At 41.3% G+C, this 21946-nt stretch overlaps 1 protein-coding gene across 1 annotated transcript in view; it reads right to left on the bottom strand.

The window, feature by feature from the left end:
* Positions 1–2496: 2496 nt before the first annotated feature.
* The window catches only part of tacr1a (tachykinin receptor 1a), a 48991-nt gene continuing 29541 nt past the window's right edge, over positions 2497–21946 (bottom strand). Inside the window, exons 3-5 of the mRNA XM_071481966.1 lie at positions 20551–20701; positions 16087–16283; positions 2497–11203 (exon numbers count right to left, since the gene is read on the bottom strand). Of these exons, the coding sequence (XP_071338067.1) occupies positions 10858–11203; positions 16087–16283; positions 20551–20701 (694 nt within the window). The 3' untranslated portion in view covers positions 2497–10857. The remainder of the gene's footprint in view (positions 11204–16086; positions 16284–20550; positions 20702–21946) is intronic.

Genomic DNA, 21946 nt, shown 5'->3' with positions numbered 1-21946 from the left:
AAAGATATGTCAGCCCCTGCTGTGCTGCTTGGTGTTTCCTGGGGATTGACAGAGGCCTATATGCTAAAAGTTGAAGCTTGTACATATTTTACATTCACATCATATTTTTTTCCAGGTGATGTGAATAACTGAAATAACTTCACCACACTTTGCAGTGTCATACAACCTGCAACCAATCCGGTTTAGATACAATTTTGCATGTACATACCTCAGTGGAAACAGACTCCTTCATTCTCTCTTCATTAAAATATTTAATAATGTAATTAAAGAATATTTACATCTAACCACCCTTGAAGTCTAATTAGCCTAGATTATTGATCTGATTAGAATAATCTTGTTGCAAGACCATTTTAGGGAAAATGCATGTTTCTCAAAATCATCAAAATACAAATATTACTGAGGTTACTTTCTCCAAGTCCCCACCTTCAGAGTAAAGTGTTTAATATGGAAGAGGGAGACAAGGTGGGAAGACATGAAAAGAAGCACAGATGGTGCTACCTGGAGGTGGTGGTTCCTCTGACAGACTTTAGACATTTTGCTAGTTGAATTGCTCTCAACTGGTTCGGAAAATGACAGGAACCAGATGCAGTGCAGGGCTGAGCTTCCCAAAGGCTGACAGCAGATGTGATTATTATGACCTTTTATTGAAAATCATACATTGGCTGTGGCTCATCTTTCACATGATTGGAGTTCCTGCCTGACCACAGCCAGTGGTCAGAGGAGGTTGTTTCTCTATGTCCCTCCCCAAAGTGTTCAGTGGAGACATTTGCTGTCTCAAGGTGGTGTCAACTCGATGATAACACTGTTCTACGCAAAACACTGAATCATTTTAGGGGAAAAGATGACCAAATTTAATTAAATCAAACATGAACACAAAATGAATCAGACGCTTAGAGGACTGTAACAGTGGTCTTTCATGTTTTAGACAATTTATTGCAAATCACATCCACTTTACATTTTGTAACCACACTACAGCTTTTTTTTACATATCTGATTTTTTCTGTCTTTCCAGGCAGCCAATGTTTTTAATTTATTTCAAAATGAATTGATTGATTTTTCACTTGAAGAACAATATAAGTTTCCCCCTGCTTTATATGCTAAGTGAACCATTTATTGGCCTCAGCTTCATACTTTATTTACCATGTAGTCATGAGAGTGATGTCAATTATCTCATTTAACTCTCAGCAAGAAAGCAAATTGGTGCATTCCCCAAAATGTCAACCTATCCTTCAGTTTAAGTATCCAACTTCAAAAACACTGATTTGCGTATCTCTGCTAGTGCAAAATTACACACAGTCACTGTATTTGATGCCATGTACCACAAAAATCAGGTCATATTCATGACTGATGGCTAAGAATGTTATTTGGTCAGTGTAATAAATTAGGTGATGAACAGGTAAACGTTGAAAACTGTTCACTTTTATTAAGGCTTGGCATGCAGAAGCAGTGAAAGGCGAACAGTAGGCAAAATAATGTGTGGGCAGTGGACAGAAACAGATGGGCAGATTAACCAGGTGGAAGGGGCAGACAAGAGCAAAATCCAAAACTGGGCAGGTAGTCAGAAACACGCAGGCAAAACAGACACGCAACGCACAGAAATTACGATAGAAAACCCAGCACAGAAAGAATAGAAATGGGTAGGTTTAAATAGTAAGAGGGAACAGGTGAGTATGTGAGTGGGGTAAAGGCAGGAAAGCTGTGGTTACTGCAGGGCATGGCAGCATAGTTAGTAATATGGACAAGGCAGGCTGAGAATTAATGAATGAATGAATGAACTCTGACAGTCACCTTACAACACTGACATTGGCGCTGATGATATCTAGGTTTTTCAAATTCAAAGAGGCTTCAACAGTTATTATGTAACATTTATGTAACTGTTGCTTTTCAAAGAACAAGTGAAAATTCAAGTTGAAATTGAATCTTGCAGTCGCACTTACGTGACAGGGAATCTCTTTGTATGACTGAAGGTTCAGGCACATAAAGGCAGCTCAGCTGTGTTTTATCATGCGTGTGGTGTGAAGGTCCAGTGCAGCACACAACATGTTTTCATCTGACACCAGCAACACACTCACCCTCTGTTGTTTTTCATCTGTTTACACACACACACACACACACACACACACACTCAGCCGCCTGTCCTTGCTGATTCTTCCTCGCCCTCCTCTCTCTCATCTCTGTGCACTCGTACTGCAGGTCAGGATTCACAAAGAGAGAGAGCGAGAGCCATGGCAGACACATCTACAAAGTAAATAGTTTTTTAGTGTATACCCTCTCTGAACATTACTGAGGCTGAACAACACTTCCTGTGCCAGATGTTTGTTTCAATCCCTTTGTCACAACTGTTGTTTGATCTGGAGAATTAAAAAAGCAGAACACACACACACACACACACACACACACAAACACACACACACACACACACACACACACACACACACACACACACACACACACACACACACACACTTTTGTTACTTGAAATGAACATAAATGCAGTGCTGTTATTACTCTTTTTCTTTAATAGAGGACATTAAAATTGATACTGCAATTTTGGCACAGATAAAAACACTCACTGTACAGTAAATGTGACACCACAGGTAACAACTGAGGCAGAAACAGATACACATTCACCTCAGAGCAGTACTCACGTTGAAAAAATACACAAGATTAAGTTTTTTTTTGTTTCAAATGACAAAAGCATAATTAAACTTTTGGAGAAACATTAAAGTATAGCAGTAGAATAAATAGGCATGATCGAAGCAAGCAAAACACCAATACAATATAAAGCTCTGAAAAAGTCTGAAAGTGTGTAAGATATTTTATCCATCCACACAGTATAAGTGTTCAGTCACATTTATGATCAGATATGTTTTTTCACATAATATGCAGTATCAGTGAGCTCTTTATTCCAGCACATTGGACTTCAAATCAACCACTGGCTGTGAGGTTAAAGTGCTGACTTTCAGCTTTAAGGATTGATCTGAGGATCTGAGGGATTTAAAAAAATCTTGAGGGAACAGTAGGAATTGTAGCTCTATACCCATGGGGGATATGCATTTAAAGGAGCACAAGTTTGGCTGTGAATTTAGAGAAACCACCTTCAAACTAAAGCAGGGAGTCAGCACTTTAAAGGATAAGGCTGTGGTATATATTTTTTAATTCAACGAATCCCGAAACTCAACAGTGTATTAATCCTTATTGCAATACTTTGACTTTGCTAACCTGTCTGTAGTACTCACTCAGCCCCAAGCTTATTTGTTTCTACAGCAATTGTTCCTACTACTGTAAAATTTTTAAAACTTCAAAATAATCAATTTTATTTTTTTTCCTGAAACAGCTGGGTGCAGTGGTATCCAGCCTCACTCAAACAGGAGTAAACTGTGTATTTGTCTGGGGGCTATATTCAGCTGCACATTTATAAACAGTTGGTGAGCTGGTGAGTGTTTCCAGCAGCAGGACGGCATCTGTGGGACTGAGTCAAATTCAACTACAGTGTGTGTATCAGGCTGTGGCCACACAGACAGTACTTGTTAGTAGGATCAACTTACTGTTGGTTTTGGTCTTTTGGTCATTAATCCTGGTTTCAGACCTCTGAAATATGAAACGCTGTTCCTGTTGATGGCTGTTTCTGCTGGTTGGAGAAATAACCAACCAATCAGAGCCAAGTACATGGGATTAATTAATTTGTCTTTCCATGTACTTTGTGCGAGACCTGTAGTAGCCAGAGCCATAAAAACTAACCTCAGGATAATGAGAGATCAATGCAGCTTTACAGGTTTTTGTGTACAGAAACATTATGACATAATGAATGACATGAAAAGGGGTAATTCAGTCTGGGGACTTGTTGATTGTAAGAAAAATATAGAACATTTTCAGCCTCATCCTTTGACTGAAAATGATAGTTCGGGTTATTTGACATGGTGCTGTGTACTTATCTATAGTCACTGTGTTACCTGCAGTATATTCAGACCAACAACGCCACTGAAGCTGAGTGATGTGCTGCTGGGGCCATCCGCAAAAAAAAAAAAAAAAAAAAATCTGTTGAAGTGTACCTTTTATTTTGAATATTTTCACCACTTTATCTTGCCATCAAACAGCCCTTTCCTTTGGAACTACAGTTTGTGAACCACTGAACCTCTGTATTACAACGAAAATCAGATGTCTGAACCAGACAGAGCTGAGCAGACAGGTGCACCTGTGAAAACAGTTCACAGTTCAAAAAATGTAGTTCTAAAGGAAAGGGCTGTTTGACAGCAAGATAAAGCGATGAAAATATTCAAAATAAAGCGTACACTTAAGATGATTTTTAGCATTTTTCTGTGGGAATGTTTTTAAGTGACTAAGACACATTTTTGCAGTTGTCCCCTATCCACAGCAGCACATCCCTCAGCTTCTGTGCCGGTGCTCCCAGCTGCTTCTCTACACTGGAAGCGTGCTAATCTAAATCTGCTGCAGGTAACACACTGACTATAGATAAGTAGCTCACACAACCTCACATCAAATAACCTGAACTATCACTAACTGAATGATCAGGAGTACAGAGCCAAAACTAAATTACCTCAACACGTAGAAACGCTGACTGTCAATCTCCTGATTAAACATAGAACAAAAAATATCAATACAGCTGTAGTATGGCAGCAACCCAGTACAGCTGTTAAATGCCAGTGCAAGGCTACAGTAAGGCTAATGCGAGTGGACGTGATTAAACAAAAAAAAGCTGTAAAAAAAGAAAAATCTGTGGTATTAAATTTTCAGACACAGCCTACAGCAGGGTAACAGAGAGGTATATGACCTTTTGTATTGTAACAGGCACTCGCACTGTAAGTAGATGTCTCTTACTGGCACAGAGTTGGCATCTTTCCTCAGAGTCCAATCACCTTTACTCCAAGAACACACAGTCCAAAGTTCCACATGCTGCGATACTGTACTCTACATCTTTCCATGGGTTAATTAATTTTACAACACAACACAGATACATATATTTCTATGTCACAATTCAAGGTGAGTTCTCTTTTCAGCTCAAAATGTCACATTCAGAATTAGGTTCACAAAAAAGACCAGTGGAAAGGTTGGCATTTGTACAGGATGAGGAAAACTGCAGTGTTTTCACAAAGCAACAACACTGAGGCTGACTGCAGCAGTGCACATTTTTACATTGATCATGTATTGCAGAGGCTGTTCTTCACTGCAGCTAAGTTTGCAGGATGTTTATATACTGGCTCACATGATGTATTTACTCAGGATGAAGCATCATCTATATGTGTCGACATTCTTAGAAGTAACATATTTCTCACGGTGCGGTGCACTGGTGTGGATGACACAGAGTGAACGTGAGGACACTGAATGACTTGAATGACTCTCAAAATTACTTAGGTCACTGTGGCAGATGAGTAAAACAATCTGTTCCCACTTTCACAAACACAAACACATGCACACACACACACACTTGAGCATGCACCCATGTCACTGATGTGACAATTTTTATATTTTCACCCCATTTAATGATGAGACCTGCCAGCACACGTGTGTGTGTGTGTGTGTGTGTGTGTGTGTGTGTGTGTGTGTGTGTGCGCACCCTTGTGTGTGAGCTTGTGTATGTGTTTGGCTAGTTGCCCTCTCCACTTCTCTGCTGTAATTAGCATGATTGGAGAGCGAGGGTTGGATAGAAACACAGGAAGAGATGGTGCTGATGAGGCTATTCACCCTGCTGTGTAGCCTGCCTGGCGCCTCTTCTCGGCAACAAGCTGGCATCTTTTGTCTCCATCGCTGCAGCTCTCATCAGTGATGGCTGTGTGAGTGTGTGTGTGTGTGTGTGCTCGATAAGCAGAGAGAGCCTGCTGTATGCTCATTTAAGGAAAACTTGTTCTACAAAGTTGATTACACATTCATTAAAGCCTCTGACTCTCGTTTATCCACCCCATTTGACCTGTCCAAGTGATGGGCGGATGCGGGAAATATGCTCTGTGTTCAGGATGCACGCCGAGGATTAAACTGTACCTGGCCTGCTGATGATGATTAGCGTACCACAGTCAAATTAAAAATAAATAAATGATGAGATGATGCGATAATAAGATGGGTTTTTGAAGTGTGTGGTCACAGAGCTCGCTCCACTCCTACATTCCTGTCTCTGGTTCAGACAGCTGATGCTACATTATAATAGATGCTTGGTTATCATATTATATCAGGCCTGAAATTTGTTGGGCTTACCTGGTATTCAGATTCACTATGATTTTTAAACCTTAACAACATCAAGACTCATTTCTCACACCCACAGGTGAGAAAGAACAAAATATTTTCCTACAATAGAGGATGGTCCTCATCTCATTGTCCTGCAGAAGTCTGTTGGTCCTCATAAAGAGACACAAACTCATTTTCTCTCTTATAAACATACTGCATGAGCTAATTTACTTACAGCATTATACGCAGACACAGAATATTTTCCTATCCAGCTCACTGACTCCAAATCATCCCATCAGGGCAGGAGGTATCATGGGTGCAGATCTCGTTTACAGTGTAAACTGATGAGTATATTCTAATAACATCAACCACAATGCTCTCTCTCTCTCTATCTCTCTCTCTCTGTGGGCCTCTGTGGTTGAAATCCACATACAATATCTGAATTTCCTGAAGAAAATGCTTGTGAGTGCTTCCAAATAAAAAGTGCTCTGATGACATACTGTCTGGCCTCTGTATTGTTATGGGGTCAGATGAGGTCCAGCTACATTTCTGAGATTTCCAAGTGGACCATTAGGTGGAAAAGGTTGGGAACCGCTCTGTTATGGCATCACAGTGCTTGACATTTTAAAAGTGGAACCATGTTTCTAGCCATCACTATCTGGGAGTTTGTATTGTATTTGTATTAAACAAGTTTTGTTTATTTATTTTTTTTTTCTATATAATGTCCTCTAGTGGTAAAACTGCATGAAACTCTGCAGTCAGCCAATCATGAAAAAAATGAAACAAGATATCTCAGCATTCAGCTCATCCAAACATGGTATAGACAAAGTTTGGTGAAGCTTGGATGAAAGATGTAGGAGAACGAGACACAAGTACATCCAGAAAAACTTTTTCATGACACCACAATTTTTTTTTAGGCCTCATGGTTGCAGTGATATTAGCCAAAACATTTTGCAGTATATGTGAGCTCATTTCTCACCATTGTTAAGTAGTTGGGGCTCTAATTCATCATGTTTTATCATGTGAAACTTATTCCCCATAAAAGAAGACATCAAATCATAAAAAAGTTATACATGTATAATTTTTTTTCCAAATCTACTTTTTTATGAGTTTTGAATGGAAGGTATAAGGTCAAGATAGCATGTGTTAGCATTCAGCATCAATGCCAGAGATCTATAGGGCCCTATCTTAAACCTGGTGCAAAGTGGCAGCAACCAAAAGCAATTGTGTGACTTGAATTCAACGACGCAGAATTTTACGGTCATTTTGAGAGTACATTTCAAGATATAATAAGTGCCTACATAGACGAGTGCACAACAAGCTAAACTGCACGCACACATACACACACACACAAACACACAAACACTGACCAATGCAACTGCCTACGCTGTTTGTTGTGTGCAGGTGCTCACATGGAGCAGAAGACATCTCAGACAGACAAAGTCTGCCAGTTACTTTTCATGTTTGTCAATATAACTTTGGGCCCTAGCTCCATTTCCCCAGGGAATTGAGGAAATGGGAAGAAAAGGGACAGTCAACGAGAGAGGAGAGAGAGAGGGAGGGAGAGCGCTGCTCCGACACAGATCTGTTTCTTCCTCAGAGAAGAGTTCTTTATTACTACCTGGCAAATTGCATTGTAATAAGTGTTATAATTGTAATCAACCAAGTTGCAAGGGCACCTAGCTTTTAAAGGGAATGGGAGATTGCACGCTGATTGGTTTACTGCATAAACAATCAAGAGTCTAATTCAAACCGTTTTGAACCATGCGCCTGGTGCAGTGACTGTTTTTTCTGCTGTTAAAATATCAGAAGTGGATGTGGACAACCCATAAATGTGCACCACGTGCTTTCGACCATGAGCTTTCGACTTTTTATAGAGCCAAGATCTCGATGTCCTCATCACTGAACTGACTTGGCTAAGACATTAATCTCCTTAAAGCTCTGGGGGATGTATTTGTTTTATATTCAAGACTGGATGAAAAAAGTGGAATGTCAACTATGATGATGAAAAGATTTTTTGCCGTCTAATGTCTGTTGTGTGTCCTTCATTTTCTCTCTTCACTGAATGTGACCTGCTGTTGTCCCTATTCTTGTTGTTGGTATGTTTCCATGCCACTTAGGAAAAGTTCCGTAAGCCTTGTACTTGGTGAATAAAGTGATACAGTTCTGACCGTCACTGCAATTCCAATAAAGTCATGTAGCTTCACATCTGCTGCTCAGCTTCACGTCAGCTGACAGTGGAATTTATAACAACAGGCTTTGTATGCTGAGAATAGACCAGGCGTCAGCAGGGTGAATGTGGTGTGTGTGTGTGTGTGTGTGTGTGTGTGTGTGTGTGTGTGTGTGAGTGGAAGGAGAGACTGGTGTCAGGTGATAACTCTCTGTTTGTGTTGTGCACTGCAAATAATATCCACCTTGAAATATGATTTAATCTAGAAGTGTCTCACAAATCATCCATGATAATTATGTGAGACCATTGAATCTATTTTCAATGCAAAACAAGTGGAACTGTCAAAACTTGTTTTTCTTTTTTCAGGAAAAACAGGAGTTTTAGACTTAAATTCTTCACTAAGACTTACTGAAATTGATTTTGTTCTCTTTCTTGCATTGTGTGCATAACTGTCTGATAAATAACAGCTTCACTGTTCAGAGTAGGTGAGCCTGTGTTTGTTCTTTACAAAGCAAACATGTAAATCTTGTGGATTTAATTTTTAGCTCACTGTAGGGTTTTTGTAGAAAAATATTCTAGCTTCCAATAATTAACTCAACTTCCTTTATGAAATTTAAAAATCTGTGCTTGAAACATGTGGCAAGTAACTCTCTTGAACTTTTCATGACATAACATTAGGTTTGTTGAAACTATTAAAACTATTAGCCACAGTATTAAGACAGACAGTTCGACTAAGAAAGACAGTTTATCCCAGTGAGCTCCAGTGGCCCCTGTTTTCTAGCTGTCCTCTTCCTGGACCCGTGCAGAGCAAGCTCCGTCTCTGCTCCCCTCGCCCTTTTACAGACATTATGCTTAGCAGCAAGGCACATCACTGTACATTAAAACTCTAACAGGCTGCCTGTGCAATTTCCAGGCTAAAACATCTATGAAGCCCTTTATACCTGATATTAACATGCACCTTTTGCAGCTGGATTACATTCTGATGCAGCAACAACAGATAAAATGTGACAGAGGTGACAGAAAATACTGAGAAAATGCACACAAATGAAACAGTGTGTGCTGAAGACACATTCATGTGAGGTGTAAATGTAATCCAGCTGGATCATATTAAGACACAGGGTGCATGTGAGTGCCAGGTGGAAGGTTAGAGCAGCTAATGAGAGTTACAGCAGTATCTCACATTTTGAAAGCGGTGCCTTACATTCAGATCACGACCTAGTGTCATGGGTCTGATACAGGTGGATCAGGTTGGACAGACAGGAAGTTGATGGGACAGTTGTTGTGAAACTGATTAGATTCTGTAGGAAACAGACATTTCAAATGCTGCCCTCTGCAGATTAAGCTGAGAGCTACCTACAGTACTGTGTTGTTTGGGTTCAGTGGTGTCATGGAGGACTGAATCTGGGTTTCATGTCTCATATCGGGCAGCTTTTAGTAAAATGCTTGTGTTCACTTGATGTCTGCTGTTGCGTCTTCGGTATTTGAAGCACCTCTACACTTCAGATTTGATGCTCCCAGCTGTTGAAGCCAATGTTTAGGCAGCTGAAAGCTGAGCCAGACGCTGCTGGCGTTTCTGGTGATTACCAGAACTTGTCAGTAACGGCTGCAGGGGATCCTCAGAGCACCCCTTCAGCCAGACAGGCACTCATGTTGCACACTGGATTGCTGAGGAACTCCTGCTCAGGGAGATAGAGTTGACATTCTGATCGGCTGGCTCACTCACTCACTCACACACACACACACACACACACACACACACACACACACACACAAAGTTCAGGGTTCATATTTTGTTGTTTTCTGTCTCCATCACCTCTTCTGGGAGAGCCTTTCAACTGAAACCACACATCTGCCTGTGTTTTCAACATGTATCCTCTGGTGAGGTGAGTGAGTTCTTGTGAAAACCAGGTTTTCTCCGCTAGAGGTGTAGAGAACTTTCTGAAAAGTCTCTAAGCTCTGTCATTGCAGACAACATCCCAGTTAAAACAAGAAGCTGCTGTGTTCACAGCATGCTGGTCTCATGTTATAGCTCCTCTCTAAATAGACTGTGAAGTCACACAGCTTGTGTGATTGAAGATGTGTGAACCTTCTCTCTGCACTGAGAGGAGGCTGGTGTGACAAACAGAGAAGCCATTAAGTTTTGGGGGTGCAAGCTCCTGCTTCAGTTTAGCTTTTGAACTGGAATGTGATCATGTTGTCGACGTGCTCATCATCACTTTTTGGCACAGAGGAAACCTTTATCATTAACTGTGAGATGCATGAGTGCTTTATACAAGGGCATGATGGGTGAAGACAGTGCTCTGTTAACTGTGATTTAGTCTCACTTGCAAATTACTTAACATGTGAACACAGTGGAAATGTGTTCATCCAAAACTCAGCCACGGTCACTTGCAGACAAACGCACACATTCATGCTGTACTTTTGCATGAGCACTGGCAGGCAAAAGCAGTGATGTGAAAAGTCAACTCAGACTCCCTGCTATCCGGCAACATGTCACCTGTCTTTGAGGTCTATTCCTGCAGGTTGTTACTGGAGTAGAAACTGGACGTCTCTGATACTGTTTTAGAGACGCTCCGGGATGATGACCCGTTCGAGGTCAGGTCCAGAGAGGAGCTATGTGGCCTGGCCCCGACTGAAGCCCCACCAGGGCCTTGGCCTGCTATTGCCTTGACCTTAGGCTGCTCCATGTCATCTCCAACCTGGAGAACAGTAGACACGGTGGTCTCCATGCGGCTAGCCTTGTAAACGCTGGTCTGGGTCTGCAGGTAGCGAGTGGACTTCAGTTCCAGGCCTTCATAAGAGCCTCGAGGGACGCAGGGGCAACAGTGGAAGGCTTGTTTAAAACCAGCACGAAACCTGTGCAAAAAAAGAAGCACATATTAGTCTTATTTATTTGGTTTAAGTGCACCTTAACACCTGCACCTGTGTCTAAAAAATACTAGCCACGACAGTAATCCACAAGGGCTTGTATGAATGAAGGCTCCCCTGTCATGCTGATAAACTCCCTTTACAGTCATCTGAAGGCATCAGGGGCCCTGACTTACACCCAGCGCAAAGCGAAACACAAGTGTCTTTGCTAGTTTAAGACCATAGTTTCAGACCGCATTTGTTATTTTCCTGTAGGCCCCTGTTGTTTAAATAGCAAATAAACTTGCACCCATCTGAGCACCCATGTGGGTGTTGGTCTTAAGACGAGTTGTAGTCAGGTGCATTGCTGGGGCATCGCTATCTTGAGGCAGCAGAAAGTGATTGGACAATTTACCAAGAAAAACCTGGTGTGAAGTCAATGCTTCAGTATTTTGCTGTTATTTTACAGACACATTATCAAAGAAGGTAATATATGCTTACGTGCACAACGTGCATACACTCTGACTGTTATGCACAAGCGGTGTGCTGAAAATGTGCTTCAGATATTTGGACGGGCCAGTCTTAGAAGGTCAGAGTGTTCTTTGTGTTGCATAACATTTACTGTGCAAAATACCCCAGAATGCAGAGATATAGTTGCCCAGATACGTCAAACTATGACCCATGTAGGATGATGCTCCGATCATGGCACTGAAAGATTCAAATCAAAAAATCTCCAGATTTGATCCAGATTTTTGCAAGAAGCTAAAAGGGATGTCTACGGATTCTTGGGGTTTTGGCGCAGTGATTGCCATGCATCATGGACGTCTCTTGGGCATAAATGAGGCTCTGTAGAGAAACGTTCTTACTACCTTAGATCTTAATCATCACCTAGACCAAATTGGTCCAGTTTCAAAATGTATTTACATAAAAGACATAAAAACATAGAAGATGTCTAACACTGTGATTTGTGCCATTGTTTCATTATAGAAGTACGTTGATTTGCTCAGCTCAGAGCGCACTGCATGCATATGCTGGAACCGGGTTCACTATCCAGTTACAACATGTAATCAACTTGCCACAATATAAACCAATTCTGTGTGAAACACTGCACATTTATCATAGCAATCTGCCAAGATGCAAGTGTTTCTGGCTTTGAAAGGGAATGGGAGAGGGCACTCTGGTTTATTGCATATTACACCCAAAACAAACCCATTAATACCAAAGTACAACCCTTTTGAACAGTGATTGTTGCTGTGATTGCAGAGCCCTAAATTTCACCTGCAATCCCATATAACCCAATAACATTCTTGGAGATGGTCACACACTCAATGCAATGGACACATTCAGTTTAATGAAAAACCACAAGACAGTAAAAGTGATGCTACATTACATTTCCTGAACAGTGGCCACAAGGGTTAATTACTGGATAATTGTAAATGCTAAAACATAGTGTAACAGCAGCACAAGTAGAGAAGAGCCAGTGAACTGACACAGCAGTGTCAGATGAACAGCTATATCTATGATAAGTTTCAAACATTAGCTAGCATTAGCCACTATAAGCCAATGGCCATAACAGATAAAGTAACTATTACTGATATTTTGTCTTGGCAAATAACTATAAGTGATGGGAAAGGTATTATTCATAGCAACAAACCCACATGCATTCATCACCAGACTCTGCAGTACCCATGAAGCTCATCATTTTGGTTTTACAGCCCTAAACCTTACTGTTTTGGTTCCCATGCAGTGCTCTCATTAACCTGCTTCCAGTTGCAGCTGTTTTCAGTGAAAAAGCTGACAAACTGAGGGCAGCTGCTCCCTTTTGACATTATCACATTGTTTTATATTGTCATTTGATACATTGATATTATAACAATATAATTTATAGCTGCTTTAACATCCAACAGGAACAACATCCGTCCAATTGTGTACAAATCCTCTAGATATCATTGATGTAAAAAAACATTCATAGGAGCACACTTTTGTATTGAATTACTTTCAGATAGCATGCAGAAAAAGCCCATGGTATTAACTCTTCACTCCATGTTATACAACAAAGACAACACAACATTATGGGCCTGTGTAACCCCATCATTATCTGTCAGTGCCATACCACGGATGAAGATCACAGATAAGTATGAATGACATAGAATGCGTATATATAATATTCACATTTTATTTCACATTCACATATTAAGTGGATGGCACAATTGTTAGTGTTTTTTTATTCTGTTAGATGACATGAAATGCAGTTTACATAAATCATAGTGATCCTAAACCAAATCAATATTTACAAATTTTTTTTTCCCACTTTACATAATCAAAAGAGGCCAGTTTGGAAATCTTCCCAATCTGACAAGACTGTTTACTATACGCTGCAGCTTAACATAGAACCACAGTTACAGTGTGGGGGACTGACTGATACAGTATTTGCATTCTGATTAAGGCTGTACAATGGCTAATATAGATTTATGTGAAAAAAGGCTAAGAGCAAAGACTTAACTGAATCATTCTAATGTTAATTAACACAAAATGATGATTTCACCAGCTGTTGATGTTTGGCAGGTGTTAATGTAGATGCTATAAATAAATTTAGACGTTGTGTAAAATGAAAACCCACAGAAAGAGGTGACAGAAATAAGCATTTTGCATCTGAAATGTAGAAATTACTGGCAACTCACAGGAAACACCTTACCCCAGTGAACACACAAACAACCCACATACAAAACCCAGACAGAGAAGTTAGGAAGGGGGTAACAGGGAAAATGTCAATCGCACCATGAGAGAGATGAGATGAGTTTGATGGAAAATAAGAGGAGAGGACCATCACTGGTCACACATTTGAATTTAAATCGGCTGAAATGATAGAGAAAAAAGCCAGTCAATATCCAGTACCAAATGATGACCAAACCTCAGCTCATGGTGGTCCAACCCACATATTTTCATTTACAGGACTTCATGAATTTCAGAATCAAAAACACCCAAGTGTGAAATCACATTTCCCTGACAGCACAAGGACAATTAACAGGTGGCTGCGATGGGGAGACAATGGGAGATGATTGATTACAGACAATAAGCAGAGTCGACCATCTGTCTTTATTTTGCCAAATAACTATCTTTTAATTCATTTACATCTTGTTGGTATATGTGTGTGTGTGTGTGTGTGTGTCAGTGTGTCAATGGTTACAGTCCCTCTGTAAAGATTTGTAATCTTTTAAAAGAGGAAGTGGACATATTTGCAAAAAAACGAAATGTTCACTAAGGACAGAAGATCCATTGGGCATCCACATATTTAATCCTACTGATTGCCAACAAGGAAGCAAGCTAAGAACAAGCTGGTGGACACGGGTGGTGAGGGAAACCGTCAAGGTTGAAGGAGGCCTTTCAGGCTCGGTTGGCCCAGGGGTCTCCTGAAGCAGCAGACATATACCGGGCCCACCACTGTTGGGTTGTCTTGGCCTGTGGAGTGGCAGACTAGCTGTGTGCTCCAATTATTAGGGTTTCACACTGCTTAACCTCTTCAGGGTGCTGGAAAGGACGCCCCGACCTTGGCTCCAAGAGGAGCATTGCAGATTCCGTATGTATTAGTTCAGGTTTGAACACAGCACACACATAGTGTTGATACTGGTATCTTCCTTGGCAGTGCCTCTGCTGCCAAACTGAGACATCATTAGTTGACAAATTCAGTCGGTTTAGTGTCATAATTACCCTTTAGGCTTCAGTAAAGACAGTAGGGAGATGACTGGACGTGTCTTGTTTCAGATTTACACTTCCTGCCATTGTGTGCTTCCCTCTCCTGTGATTGTCAACCCCACCCTAATGTGTTGCACCTGTGTCCAGTTGTCTTCTCTCCAAGTGTATTTTGTCTGCATGCTCCCTGTCTTCTGTATCAATTCATCTTTGTTCCTTGTGACAAGCGTTCCAGCATTTCCTGGGTGTTAGGGCCTTAGTGTGTTAATTGTAAGTGACTTCAGTGACCTCGAGTTTTGGCAACCCCTTTGGATTTGTTTGCTTGATCTGACTGCTACCTACGTACTGAACCTGATTGCATCAAAGTGCCTGCCTTTTATCTTCATCTATGAGTCATGCATTTTGAGTCCAAACCCTGCGGTTGTGATAGAAAGAGGTGCAACAAAGATCCTTGGTCTGACTCCAACAATGGTTGCAGTTCAAGATTGGCGTCTCAAACCCATGCTGGATGGACAGTGGATTTTAGGAAAGCTCCATGTTGAGTACATCCACTATTCATGTCAAACTCATTATTAAAGATTGCATGGTAGTTCCAATTCTAAATAAAAAGTGACAGCCCTATAGTGTACTAGAGAGTTGTGTGATTTTGAGTTTTAATTTTGATGAATTCAAACAGTGTGAAGTTCACATAGTCAGCAACATGCTGTGTCTCTGTCCTTTGAAGTTAAAAACTATTAAGAGATTATGCCCCTGAAGACATTTGAAAGCTTTAAATTGGAAACATTATTGCGCAGAATGTGTTCAACCTTATTCACAGTATCTTAAAATTGAACAAAAAAATTAATAAATGATGAGGAAAGCATTTCTGTTGAAAAGGGAGCAGCACAGCAGTGATAATGGAATGAGTATGTAATTGTGAAATGTACATTATTCAGAATTTTTAAAGACAGCAGGAAGACATGGTGTAACTGGAGTTTACATTAACAGCTAACAGCAGCAAAAATCAGATAATATACTGTCTGTGTCTCTTATCTAATATTGCCTCAACACAGGAGGCATGTGGCTGTGCTCCTGTGTAGATTTGCTGTAAGTCAGTTTAAAATAAAGACCTGGTTCATCTTGCTAGAGTTACGAATATTTGAGAATTGACTGTAATTGAATAACGCATCAACATATTTCTTTGTGTGTGGGTGCTGACTCACCTGTCGTTGAGGCAGCAGTAGATGATGGGGTTGTACATGGTGGAGCTCATGGCCAGCCACATGATGGCCAGGTAGACCTGCTGGATGAACCTTTCCTCAAACATGTCAGGGAAGAACTGGTGCAGCAGGAAGTAAACATGGTAGGGCAACCAGCAGATGGCAAATGTACACACCACCACGATCATCATCTTCACCACCTAGAGGACACATGATAGCATTTCGTCTTCATTTGTGATGTTTTGATTGCCCCCCTAAGTCTGGATTTGACCAGTTAAGACTGCTTGGAAAGGCTAAAGAGTCAGAGAATGGAAAATTTTCATTTCTTTACTAGCATTTGGCATTCTTGCAAGAGATGTAACAGATAAGTGTTTATTGTCTAACAATATCTCAGTGTAATGAATCTGTCCTAAAAAGTCCTAAAAACATGTACTTAGCTCACAAAAATGTATAATTCATGTAAAACCTGTCCAGGAAAACCATCATATGTTACAGCAGGTATTTTAGTATTTCAGTTTTAAGCTTGTTTTGGTAAGCTTTCCATGAGACATACACTGCATTGATTTTCTTCTCTGACCACTCAGCATTCATCTTCCTTCCTCTAACAAGCCTCTGTTGGCCAGACAAATAGCAACAAAGCTGTTCGTCCAGAAAAAGCTCAGCAGCTTTGAACTTTTTGTCTGTCAAATGGAAATCTAATGCACATAGACACATCATTAGTGTTGTCAATAACAGACGATGCTCACTGACAATGAATTAAAAAATTATGTATATGGACAGATGGAACAATCTATGAGTCTGCCTCATTAGAGCAGGGTCAACAGAATCAACAAACTGGTGTAAATTAGTGTGGAAGACTGAATATATGACAAAGAAAACAATTATGGTTTAGCTCTTTTAGTGTTTTTGCAGCTTGTTTCTTCTGAGATGTTGTTTCTTAAAATAAGAGAAGAAAGGTGGCAGAAGAGCTGAAAATATCGGATGGTTGGTTAGGAGGCCGGACAGACAGGCAGAGACAGGGAAAAAGGCAGGACCACTCTGTTGGGAGGCAGTGAAGGCAGGACTGGCCTGGATACAGAGCAGGTAGCCGACAACGGCTCTGGAGGCAGAGCAGGAATGCGGGATTAATCTGTCAAGCAGGACGCTGACGGTGAGGGAGAGACCTCTGTGGATGATGCCAAAGTAGGCGGGACCACTCTGGAGGCTGGCCATGAGGCTGGAGGTCCAGAAAGGCTGCAGGCACCTGGAGATTCAGCTGCAGGTTGGAACAGGGTGCAGGGTGCAGGTCAGGAGGTGGCAGCCGGAGGTATGACTATGTGTCAGCAGGGGATGCTGAGTGGAGATCAGAAGCAGGGATTGACCCTGACTGGAAATCAGGAAAAAACTTGATATCTGCTGAGCAGGAAAAAACAGGGTGATGCAGGAACAGGCGGCACGTCAGCGGCACGGCCAACTCAGGAAATGGGTACCAAATAGCATCAATAATGACACTGGGCTGCAGAGGCTCTGGATTACTGGACATCTGAGGTTCATGGGTGCTGAACTGAGGCTCTGTGGAGCCAGACAGCTTGGGGGAAATCAACATGATTCCAAGATATCTTGGGGAGATAGCCAGGTGAGTCCCAAGGAAAGGGGACTGCTCAGGGTCTTCAGAATTAGGCAGATAGACACAGAGGGCTAGGATACTGGAGGATAATGGACTGAGGGCTAGTCAACTGGGATGCTGGCTGGAGGCTCTGATGCAGGCTGGAAACTAGCAGGTTGAAAGCTAGCTGACTAGGAAGGAGCCTGGTGGAGCTAGCTGACAACTTCTTCAGTGTTGTTTAACGATAGCTGGCATCCATGTAATTTCATTACTTCTGTCTTTTAGAATCACTCACCCCCTACATTGTCTGGTCTACTAAATCTTTTTCATCAATCCTGTTTCCTGTAAGAAGTTGTCTTTTCCCCTGTTTACTTGCAGCCCACTCCAATACGTTGTTTAGCTCTGTTTTCTCCCTTCCTGAGGCGCATCTGTTGCAGGTGGTGATGGCATGTTCTACAGTTTCTGGCACCTGACATTGCTCACAGTGATCGGTTGAATGCTTCTCCATCATATGAAGTGTGCTTCACAGGTTGCTCTGTCCTATTCTTAACTTTGATATTATGACCTCTTCTCTCCTGTTTAATCCCCTGTACCTGACAGTACCTACTTTATTTTGAGCTGAATGTAAATGTCTCCCCCTTGTCTCCTGATCCCAGTGATGTTGTCATAATCTGTGGATATTTTTCCTTATGATGCTCTTTTCCTCTTGTTTGGATAGTTTAATACTGATGTATATATTTCCTTTCTGTGAAGCTTGTTTAGTTATCCACTTTTTCATTTCGTCTTATACATATATGAGCTGTAATCCAGAAGAATATGACTTCAGTGCTTTGTTCTATTGCCTTAAGTAAACTTACATTATTTTGAATACCAAAACCTGCCAAGTACTGGAAACTCTTGACACTTGTGAGTGCTGATTTTGGATCACAGCAATAAGGACTTTGTTTGGTTTGTACTGTACAGTCCATTCTAGGGTTATACAAATGGCATTTAATTCAACTGTATACACAGCTAAGAAATCAGCAGTTTGAATATTTCAGTTTTGTAATTTGGGATTATAAAGACAAAGCCTGTACTGCCTGTAGTTGGTCTCTTGAGCCGTTAGTAAAAATCTGCACATGTGTGATACCAGTAGAACATACTCATAAAATGTGCATTTTTATTTCTTGCCTTAATTTGCACCAACTCCATATCCAAATTCAGGAGTTTTCAGCAGCTATGCAGGGATTACTGGCCAAAAGACAGTTGGACAAAATTCTAGCTCTGACACTCCTCGGTTTCAAGTTTTTCTTGCTCTTTGCCTTTCCCAGCAGGTCTGCAACACTTTTCTAGCTGGGTGGTTATTTCCATGATCTTCAAGTTTATCAAGGAGTGAAACAATATTTTTTAGCAGCATGTCTTTAGTCTCCACTTGGAGGGCAAGCTAGCTGACCCTAGAGCAGGCAGCAGGTTAGCACACAATGAAACAGTCCAGCTCGTCAGCTAGGAGACAGCCTGGGTGATGACTGGTGTCTATTAGACTGAAGGGTGACTGGCTGGGCATCAGGGGTGTTAACAAAGTCCTCAAGCCTGTCAGGTAACAAATTCTTTGACATTCCCTATGTGCCCTGCTTAGCACAGCCTGTTAGTATTCCCATCAAATGTCTCCTGACCACTCATGATATTGGAGCATAAGAGTGTTTGACAGTTCATAAAGTTCATCTTTGAGGTTGTCTGCTGGGTCCATAATTGGTCAGTTCAGCCTGTTACAGTTCAATAATTTCTAAACCCAAATGCAGATAGACACAAAGGCAGGTAGATGCAGTGAAGATACTTTAATGATAAAAATAAACAGGCTTACAGGCTGATGAGTGGATTGGCAGACAAAAAGAACAGGACGAGTCAACAGTAACTCCAAGCAGGTCGCAGGCACAAAGGAAAACACTGGATAACAAATGCAGGAACAAAACAGCACATGAGGAACATGGGGAATCATACAAGGAGGAAGGAGTACACAGAGGCTAAATGCACAAGGAAGGATAGGCTAATTGGGAACAGGTGAAACTAATCAGGGCAGGGCAGGCAATCAGAAAGACGGGAAACACACATGGCCAGGAAGTAAAATAATCAACAGAAACACAAGGTAAATCATTTTCAAAATGAAAGAGAAAAAAATAACACAGAGTCCAGGCATGAAGTCATTCAGAGAGCAGATCATGACAGAAGGGACCACAAATGTCTGTACAAATGAATCACACCAACAGTGTGGTTCAAAAATAGATTAATAAATCAACAAATTACTTAATGCAAGGCATAAGGTGAAGGACCAATCTAAAATACAAAAAACAAAAGTAAAAAGAATGACAAAGAGTTAGAGTGGTGTCAGTGCTACAAAAACAAACAAAAAAACCCCTCAAATGTATTTACAAACTAGCTGCAGGGCCTGGTATCATCAGTGGGAGACACCTTAGTAAATATGTCTGTATAAAGCCTCATAGGATTATGATTTTATGTGCTAGTGTCAAATAGGCAAGTCTCTGCAATGTCTTCATTAGGAGAGTTTCCTCTAAGGAAATGCAACACTGGAACTGTGAACACACCTGACATGTATGGACCGTGCAAGTGGACTGAAAAAGTGAGAAACAGGTAGAGGTGGAGAGCAGGTGGTGAAAACAGAGGGCTGAAAAGCACTAAAGACCAGAGGATAAAAGGAGAGAGGGCTGGGATTCAGGTTCATGCTGCTTTGATGATTATTTCATCAACGGAGGAAAAACGGCAATGAGACATGAACATTGTAGCCTCTTCCTGTTCAGGGCTGCAGTGTACAAAATGCACATGATGAAGTTGGACTAATCTGACTGGTAATCTAAAAAGTGTGGTTCGCTATTTAAAGTGCACGATACCTTGCGTTTGGCGGTCAGCTGCTCCTTGTAGCGATCAGAAGAGTCTCCAGGGATCTCACTGGCCCAGAGGGTCAGTCCCACCACCAGATAAGCACAACCCATCACCAGCAGAGGAAGGAAGTAGATCAGGATAGCCACACACACATAGTACCTATAACAAGACACATATATTTAATAAATGGGTTGCCCATAGGAAAAACAAGGGCTCAGCTGGAGGAACCACAGCCTCCTCTAAGATGACATGGGTAAACATAACCAGCAGAAGGTGAGAGAGATGTCAATCAACACACCCACACTGTCCCAAGAAACACTTTTATTAGTAACCACTGTTGGCCTTGGAGTGCTCTGGCTTTTAATAACAAGATTGAGAAAAGAAAAAATAATTGAGAAAATCAGTTTTCTGTAATTAGCGTAGTGGATTACAGAAAACTGATTTCCCTCGGTAGATTACTCCTGGAGAACACAGATCTCTTGGTCATACATACAGGTAACCAGTTTTCTAGTGTTTTGTATGTGAGTGTGTGGGTAGACTTCTTTAGAGGAAGTCGTCACCATCTGATACAGAATTAGGACAATCACTGTGGCGAGCAGCAGCAGTAGCACACCACCACAAACACCTAAAGCCAGCACTAATGGAGCGACAATGAGATGATGTTGAGCTGAATGAAATAATATGAAATTCTATTTTGTATTTTGATGGGTGAAAGCTCTGCCATAGATATTCTAAAGAAGTATCTGAATGCATGCTGGAGGAAGGCTACAGAAGGAGCATCAGACAGATTCAGTGGTGATGCAAAAGTTTGAAGCAATTCTACCACAGCACAGAGGAAAACAATGGTGCAGAGAACTGGCTCTAGATCAGTTTTATATGGCTCCAGACGACTTTTGGGGCATTGTTGCTTCTCCAGAACACTTGGGTGTTGACTGTGGAGTCGAAGAGGATCAACAACAACATGTATAATTCATTTTCACTATAATTCCATCCATGACCTGATTATTACACTATTGCACACTTCAAACAAGACACACACACTTTTCTTGCTTTCCTTGATGCAAAGTCATCAGTTACATCATCATTTGAAATCTGCCCAGCAATTGCATGGTTAATACTGATACTGCACAGAGATAGAAGTGCGCTATATGATAGATTCCCGCTCCCCCGCTGCAGTGGGGAGACATGTGGTCTACACCCTGCTCCCATCTCCACCACCTCTGAGAGTGAGAGAGGACACCTTCTCAACAAGCAGAAGCCTGCACAAACTAGAAAGGGCAAACACTCCAACCCGAACAGTGACATGACATCATTGACGTGATGTGTGCAAATGAGCGATGTTTTTTTCTTTGCAAGTGTCCGTGCCGCCCCCAGACAAGAAGTCACCCATATCTACAGTAAATC

Source organism: Trachinotus anak, unplaced genomic scaffold (assembly GCF_046630095.1).
Source record: "Trachinotus anak isolate AG129_WGS33_773 ecotype Australia unplaced genomic scaffold, CSIRO_AGI_Tana_v1 ptg000008l, whole genome shotgun sequence".
Classification (NCBI taxonomy): Eukaryota; Metazoa; Chordata; class Actinopteri; order Carangiformes; family Carangidae; genus Trachinotus; species Trachinotus anak.
The sequence above is the reverse complement of the archived record's forward strand: the minus strand, read 5'-3'. Positions and strand labels throughout refer to the sequence as shown.